This window comes from Nomia melanderi, chromosome 8 (assembly GCF_051020985.1).
Source record: "Nomia melanderi isolate GNS246 chromosome 8, iyNomMela1, whole genome shotgun sequence".
NCBI classification, from domain to species: Eukaryota; Metazoa; Arthropoda; class Insecta; order Hymenoptera; family Halictidae; genus Nomia; species Nomia melanderi.
The window spans coordinates 18,290,234-18,298,442 of NC_135006.1; the positions used below are offsets into that span (position 1 = coordinate 18,290,234).

Sequence of the window (8,209 nt, forward strand, 5' to 3'; positions counted from 1 at the left end):
ATAGTTGGCAAACGGGTTGAATATATTTGAGATTTCTTCATTCACTGTTTTGAATAACTTGTACACCGACAGACGTGAATCACCGGAGATTCGAGTAACCGAATACGCCTCTTCCACTGACCAGTTTTCTCGCGTTATCTTCGACCGAGAATCTAGCCTACAAGGCGAGTTAATCAAGGTGGGAATTAAAATCACGGAACGGAAGATGGAAAAGTTTCTCCTCCGGCTAACTCGCCCTACCGTCCCCCCTCTACAACAGAAGCTCGGCGGCGGCTTCGATACGCTCTCGTTCCGTCAACAAACAGCAGGGATGGTCACTTAGCTACAAAGTTAGATAAACAAAGTTCCACGATAGATACGTGGACGTAGATTTCGGTATCACGCCAATTGCATAAGCGTTCAGCTTCGGATTTCCCACGACTATCGGGATTTTACCTTTCAGGTGTGAACTCGAACATTTCAGGTTTCTCGAAAGCGTCGGGATTCCCGAGATTTCTCGAGTCATAAAGGATAGAATACGGATTGAAAATAATGATCGCGTATTATTTGTATTTGTCACGATAATTAAATACCATTTAGTTGGTTCTACTCGGCATTGTCTTTCATGATTTCCGAAATCTCTGGAGAACCAAATATTTTCGAGTTGACACGTGTAAAGATAGAAGCTCGATACAAGCACCTTGATTTCTCCGAGAAGCGTCTGTTATCTTTTCAATAATTGCAAAAAGAAGCAGCGAGGAATAGGTAAATTGTCCCACGGCGGTTCTAGCGATAACGAATAACCGAACAACGATCAATTCCATACTCGTGAGCGTTATTCGACTAGAGTTTCGTTAGAACAATGCCCGACATGATCGCCAGGCACTTACAAGTAGTCCTCGAGCTGCTGCTCGTCCTCGTACCCGTAGCGCCAGTAGTCGTTTCGGAAGTCCTCGTACACGCACGGTGGCACGATGTGCGGCCCGTACGCAGGGTACGCGGCGACATCGTACAAAGGGCAACGATCGCTCGCGGGACACTCGAGCCACCGTTCCTCGGTGCAAAAATCGAAATTCTGCGGGCAGCTATTGCAGAATCGGTCGTCGAGCCAGCCTGCGCAGTCGAAATCGACGTTCCCTTGGCATCCGACCGCCGCCGGGGTGAACGCGAGCGGTTTCTCGGTGGGCAGAAGAGAGTTCGGATACTGCGAGTATTTCGCCCTGACCCGCCGATACTGCGACGAATTGGCCGGCGATCTAGGCGGCGGGCAGACAGTCTGCGATTTCTCGGGCTCGAAGCATAACGCTAGATCCTCCAGGTCCACCGGGCCTAGCTGGCAGTTCCTCGAGGCGCTAGGGCCGGAGCTGTTCACCGAGCAGCCGCCGAACTGGCTGCAGAACGACGGCAGCTCGTCTATGCAGACCGAAGGTTCGAGGCACGCCAGCGACACGTCGTAAAGAGCTACGTCCAGAGCAACGGATTTCGCTCCGGGTGGCTCGTGGACGCGCTCGACCGGTTGGAATCGACAGGGCGGCAGGCTGGACCGATCCTCGTAGACGTAGCCGGGTCGCCTACCGGCCGAATCGGAGCAACGACCGGGTTCATTATCGGGCAGCCTATCTAACGGCTGCACACGTGGCACGGTCATCGTCTCTTATCCCTTTTCCGGCTCTAGACCCACCCGGAGACTCCGCCCGCTTTCTCCGGATTTTACTGCGCCGTTAAACGCCGGCGCCGTGGCCCTCTCTTCCCGTTACTCGCTACGACGAATAAAAGTTCGTCCCGAATTTACCGGGCCACTTCTACTTCTCCGTTTTCTTCTTTTTCTTCTCCGGCCTGTTCAGGCCAGGTTGTTCTTTTTTTATCGTGGAACGCTGGCCCACGCGCTCGCCGAGCTCCCTCCTCCCTTCCTTCGTTCTTCTCTCTTTTTCTGGGCTAGAGTCACTTTCCAACGGGAGCGCCGCTTCCTCGCGGAGCCGACCGAAGAATCTCACCCTCTCCGCCCCGCCGCCGTTCGCTGCTCCGGCCAGTTCTACGACGCGTTATCTCGGCAGTGTGTTGTCAAACCCTATCGCGATCCAGCGTATCGGTTCCTTGGCCCGCGGCTGGCTGGATTGAGTCCGACGATCCCCCGTTAGGGACTACCAGGTGCCTAGAGGCAGCGTCGTTAACTACCCCCGAATCGCATGTCTGGTCCCGACGCGCCGGGCCGCAACAGTTTCACTGGTTTCGCGGCCAGATGCGACCTACCCTGAATCCCGGCCACGGTTCACGCGCTACTGAAGCCGAAACTCGCTGCCCAGCCGTCTCTCGCGCACTTGAAACGATCGCTATCGCGACGATAACGATACTACATATCGGCGGACGCAGCGACGGAAGCGTCTCACCTTCGATCGCTCGACGAATCGGGTTCAATCGATGCCCACTGCCCGGCAGATCCCACTAACGTCACTGTTCCTTCGGTATTGTGAAATCCATGGGACGTATTTGCCCATCGTTACATGTTGTCGATCTTTCGTACAAATTATGGAACATTGCCGTTCGAACGGGGCAGGTCTTAAGTTAGAATCTTCGACATTCCGAATGCTAGACGATTTGCCTACATCGGACACGAACGCGAAACCGTGGACACGTCGAAAGAACCTTCCACCTTTGCTGCTCGAGGATCGCAGCATCTTCGCGCGTGATCTATTCCGCACTTGGTTTTTGCTTTGTCGATCCTCGCGTTCGTGGAATAGCTAACCCCTTGCACTCGGCTGGCGCCGCAACGGCGACGCGCGCGGGTCGAGCTTTATTCCTATCGGAACGAACCGATTAATGATGAAGATTCGCGAACATTCGAGATGGTTCCTTCGCTCGGCTGAATCTAGTCCTAGCAGCGGACGGGTTAAAGAAGCTAGGAAAGGATCTGAACAAGGTTTTCTATAGATTTCACTTGCGCTAGAGTATCGCGTACATGCGGTGCCTTCGACTCACATGGGTTCCATGGCGAGCGAGAGAGTGTTTACGGATTTCGGGTTCGGTAAGTAGTCCAAGGTTCTTGTAAACGGCGAATTCAGACGAGACACCGAAGTCTAACAATCGGTCTGCCGCGGAGTCGATGAATTTCACGCGGTCGAAATCTCGCAACGGTCCACGCTCGCAGAATCCCACGGCTACTACCGGATTAGGGACTGGCACGTGCCTATATCGATCGGCCTTGATCGGCTGTACTATATCTCGGTTATCCGCACGTCTTGCGTTGCGCAAACATCGTACGATACCGTCGGAAAACATACAACTAGAACTGCAACATAGTAGCAGAAAGCAGACAAAGTATTACCGGTGCAACGATATCAGCACGTGATTCCATTCTTCAGCGTTACGAAACGCGTGATACGGCTAATGTTGAACGTTTACAGACCGATTACGCGAAACACCAGATCGACGCATCATGAAGTAACGAGTCTGGTGATGCAGGGCAAACAATTTGTTCTTTTAGATCTAACGTATGGCTGCTATTGTGACAAACTTTGCCACAGCTAATGCAGAGGTTTGCGATACAGTGGAAGATCGGTAATAGCATAACTTAAGTTATTCGAATCAGTTCCATACTTAATTCATCTCCGCATGCAACAAAACGGAGCGTTGCTCTTTTCTCCGCAGTCCAATGTATCATGGAGTTGTTCCGTTCGCAGAAACTAGACTATCGCTCTGAAATATCCTCGAAGCACCTCCGAGAATCGAGACTGCACTGTATCAGGCGGAAACACGACCGCAACCGGACCATTTCCGCAACACTGCAGTTGTTCGCGAAACGACGAAGGTGACAGTGCTCGTAAACGCTCGAAATGCGTGGTCGGTGCATCCTCGGTACAGTTTCTGCGACGACACGCGGCAGCCCGGCCACATGTGAGCGAGGACAAACCAATCCCCGGTAGCCAGTGCAGTATCGGCCTGGCGGTTTTCCCCCGAAAAACCGTGTACCGCTGCAAACCGTTACGTCAGACGTAACCGGCCGCAGGGATACACGCACGAACGACGTCGGATCGTTAGAATTCAATCGGTTATTAAGCGATCGAGAACGAGCGCCGCGCACCTATCTTATCCGGCGGACACGCGCGCACGTTCCGTCTCGCGGCCGTTAATTGTCCCGATTCCGGGAATCGAGTCGCTTGGAAATGATTAAGCAGAATCGCTCGGCTGAAAAAAGAAACTCATCCGGCGTGCTTTCTTGGGCCTGGAAGCGCCGCGTTCACCTACGCCGACGAAAATAAACATTCTTATTAGAAGTTCGGTTCTCTCGGCCGTGGAGAATTAAAGATGGCGGTAGCGGCGGGATCCGATTCGTAAGGTAGACCCAGATAACGGTACCAAAGCGCCGTTTGTTATGTTATTGCATCGGAAAATGTTTTTCGGGCAATTTCGATTCAGATGGGTAGCTGCATCGTTGGATTCGATCGAGTGCAATTTGTAACTTTGTCACGCCGAGTGCTAATGTTGTTTCGATTAAGAAATGTTTTCTGGAACAGTCTCGGTAGGCGTAGGCAACGACATTGTTGAATTCGATAATTCCAGTGACGCGTAAACGAGCAACTGTTAATGGTTCCGATGGGTGTAATTTGGAAAAGAAAGTTTCCAGAAGGCCAACGCGTCGTTATATTCGGTCGGCGGATGGGACGAACCGGTCGTATCTGTGTGTACACGCGCGCGCGCGTGTATGTCCGTGCACGTATATCGACACATTTACGTCCCGCCCGAAGCAGAGAGAGAGTTCGTCTCCCTTCCTCACGGACTACCTATACGCGTACCGTGACTACACAGTGATTACAGATTAACGTAACACACCAGTCAACATGACGATATTTTATTCCGGACGTGTCCCGCGATAGAAATATTCCATGCATCTTTCGTGCATCGCAACCAGTTGTACTTTGTGCGGATTGTTGTTCGCTTTTTTTCTGTTTTTTTCTTTGTAATATCGAGCGTTTCACGTTTTTCAATTATGATTTCCCGTCCCTGCGATTCGCTAATTAGCATTTGATCGACGTGAAACGTCACTTAAGACGAGGCTGCTTAACAGCGCTACTGGCGTCGTGAAGTTCATAATTACATTCGTATTTTGAACTGCTCACGCCATCGCGATGGTTTCCCGCCGAACAGCAGTTTTTACTATAGTGGACGAAATATCACTAGAAGGTGAATGATCCTGCTTAAAAATCCCATTTCCGATGTTTTCAAACTTGAAAAAATGATGAATAATGAATGTGAAATGCCTTTTATGGTTCTACTAAACTTGTTATGTAAACTAACGGGTTCGAACGTATCTATTCCTCGAACCTAACCTTAGTAATCATCGTCTGATCTTTTGTCAACAAGTGTACCGTGAAACTGTTACACTCATTGCACTTGTTACTGAAAACAATGGTCGAACAGTAACGAGTAAACAAACAACTAAAATAGTTTGAATTCAGGCGTTTTTATTTCATGAAAGAAATCACTCGGTCGGTAATGGAAACACAGCTGTGAATAGGGACATTTATTTTAATGGCTTCCTTCTAAAACGGTGCCATCCAAGAATGTTTCCCAGATGGAAAATGTCTTTTCTTATCTTCTATTCTTCCGAGTTGGTCAAGTGCGCTGAATAAAAGCATGTGTATTCTTATTCGCCTTCGATAAACGAAACGTTATTTCAACAAAGCATGAAAATTCTAGCGTCGCATCGCATTTCTGAATGAGCCACGTGATTTGTTTTATTGTGGTTGTTCTATGCAAATTGGCTAGACAATGATCGCATTTCACGGTAGAAAGTCTGGCTCGCATAATGATAAATAAACATACGAATAAATATCCATCACTCGAGCTACGGATTTATTGACAAGTCATTTGGTTCCGTTCAATTATTTCGCAATCATATTTTTAATTTTGGGAATTCGGAGCAAACAGAGGAAACGTAGGAAAAAGCTGTAGGTTCGTGGAATAGAAAACGCTGGACAGACATCGATACATGACAACTGTCAGCAACGCTTTATCTCGTTAGTTTCTCTGATTATGCGACGCCTGGAAATTAACATACACTGCGCGCGTGACAGCAGCGCTCCGGATTTATCTGAATTTCAATGGTTCCGAGAAAAAGACGCGGACTATTTTTATGTTAGACAAAGAAACGTCTATCGGACACGAGCGCGCGCGAGTTTCCAAGACGGCAGTCAAGACACGCTAGACAGAACAACACAGTTCCGATCAAGAGCGATCGTTTTCGAACACATCCCACGTCGACTGTCCTCGGCCACCGTGGGTTTTTTAGGTTATGGCGCCGTCGCCTAACTCGTTTCACAATTCTATCGCGACAAGTACCATCAGCGCCGTTCTAATGAACGTACTGCCAAACCGCGTTAGAATGAACACGCGGTGTGCACGCAGAATGAGACGAAAACAATAACAAAACCGGGGAGTACGTGCTTCGTTCGCCCCGTTTTCTATTTTTGATTATGGCAAAGGGTTCAGACTCACGAGCTCGCTCTTTCGTTTTAGAATGGAAATATTCCAGAGGAACTCCGGTATCGCGAGGACACTGCGTCGAATGCAACCACAAGGGATACAGTATGCATGTGTGTACCTCCATACGAATGGCGGTCCGTTTAAATTGGAAGAAAAGAGAAATCGTCGGTTCCCCACCCAGCGGATCCTACCCCTTAGGACGGCCACCAGTTTTACCGCATGCTAACGTGGCTGCTTGGGGAAATCCACCGAATTTCTACCGAGTCAATGGGAATTATCTCGATTTCTTTATAATACAATATATCAATCATGTATTTTGTTTGCTTTGTTCGTACCCCTCTCTCTCCCTCTATCTCTTTTATCCATGACTGTGTATACGTCACATGTACATTTAAGGCCAATGAAAACAGGATTAACGATAAAAAAGGTCGCCAAAACAGTTTTGTAGCACACCGAGTTAAGAGACAGGGGATGGATCGAATTCCAGATTGCCTAGGGCCTACAAACACCATAATGCGGCCCTGAATCGTGGCTACAGTTGCAGATGAAATTATTAAAAAGAAGCGACATAAATGGCTGGTGCAACGGGACGAACAGGGAAAAAGAAACAGTCATGAGAGAAGAAAGCCAAAAAAAATATTAAACGTGAACAGAAAGAGAGAAAGAAAAAGAGAAAGAGAGAGAGAGAGAGTCGTTCGAGTCGGAGGAAACGCGATTGCGTCAAACACGCACTCACTCCTTCACGCATATACCCGATGCGACATGCGCGCGCGCGCGCGCGATACACTGAATTCGTTCGTTGGTATTCGTCGATTCCAAGGGATTTAGACACTTGTGCACGGTCATGGATACCAATCGCGGTTAGCTAGATTCACTATATGCAACTGCTAACTCGAACTCGCTGATAGAATTTCTAAACGATTCTATACGTATAGGAGGTAATGCCCCATACGGGTGCGCTAAGTTTCTGCTCCCGGTATGATAGACTCACCTTCTTTTCTCCTTGTGTTTCTTCTCTTTTTTCGGTGGCTCCATGATAACGCAGAGAATTCTGAAGACAGTTATTCAGACGGCACTACACCCCGGGACACTCTCGGTCACTGCCAAGGAACGTATCCAGCGTGCACCTCCGCCACGGAAATTGTTCGAATGATTCCTGGTCTTAATTGTCCCTCACCGTACTTTGCTCGCGCGAACTCGTTTGCGTTCTCTGTCGCGTTATCGAGAATCGTTGCACCGAACGTACACTGTTCACTTGACGCGACACAACGTTACCTGAGCTTGTTTCCAACTACTAACGCATCGAAACGAAGCCGCATCCTTCCACTATCCGTATGAAACGTACGACGAACGCCAAACTCATGGTGTGATGGCGATGACGATGACGATGGGTAAGAGGTTAGCGTAGTGGTAGTGAGGCTCGTTACAATGGTAGTGGTGGTAAACGACCGCGACGTGGTGGTGGAGGTTGTATACACGGGACCAGGGCTGCTAAAGGGTTGGGGCGGGAGAGGGAGTTGACGTCACGCTGCTTTCGTTCCATCTTCCTTGTAGTTACCGCCATCAAACGGCCGTGACGTCAACCAGAACGTTGGCGCGCGACGAATAAGTAGAATGTTTCAAAATCTTCAACATTTTTTGAGGAATCGGTAGTTAGTTCAACAAGTTGTTAACGTTTCGCCAACAATAAGTACGCAACGACGCCTAAACGACGGAAGAAAATGATTTCAAGTTCACGATTGACATAGCG

General features: G+C 49.0%; 2 protein-coding genes across 3 annotated transcripts in view; both read right to left on the minus strand.

Moving 5' to 3' along the window:
- Window positions 1–7,938, minus strand: part of sima (HIF-1 transcription factor component sima) — a 45,925-nt gene extending 37,987 nt beyond the window's left edge. Inside the window, exon 1 of one of the 2 annotated variants that reach the window (XM_031992885.2) lies at window positions 7,451–7,938. In XM_031992885.2, the coding sequence (XP_031848745.2) occupies window positions 7,451–7,494 (44 nt within the window). In that variant the 5' untranslated portion in view covers window positions 7,495–7,938. The remainder of the gene's footprint in view (window positions 1–7,450) is intronic. The other variant, XM_031992886.2, reaches the window with a different exon arrangement.
- LOC143174803 (uncharacterized) lies at window positions 866–2,590 on the minus strand. Its single transcript, XM_076370009.1, has one exon. It carries the CDS (start codon window positions 1,625–1,627, stop codon window positions 866–868), a length of 762 nt encoding a protein of 253 aa, XP_076226124.1. The 5' UTR covers window positions 1,628–2,590.
- Window positions 7,939–8,209: the final 271 nt, after the last annotated feature.

What these genes read in the sequence shown, in the direction of transcription:
- LOC143174803 (XM_076370009.1), bottom strand. Translation starts at nt 1,627, where the DNA reads ATGACCGTGCCACGTGTGCAGCCGTTAGATAGGCTGCCCGATAATGAA.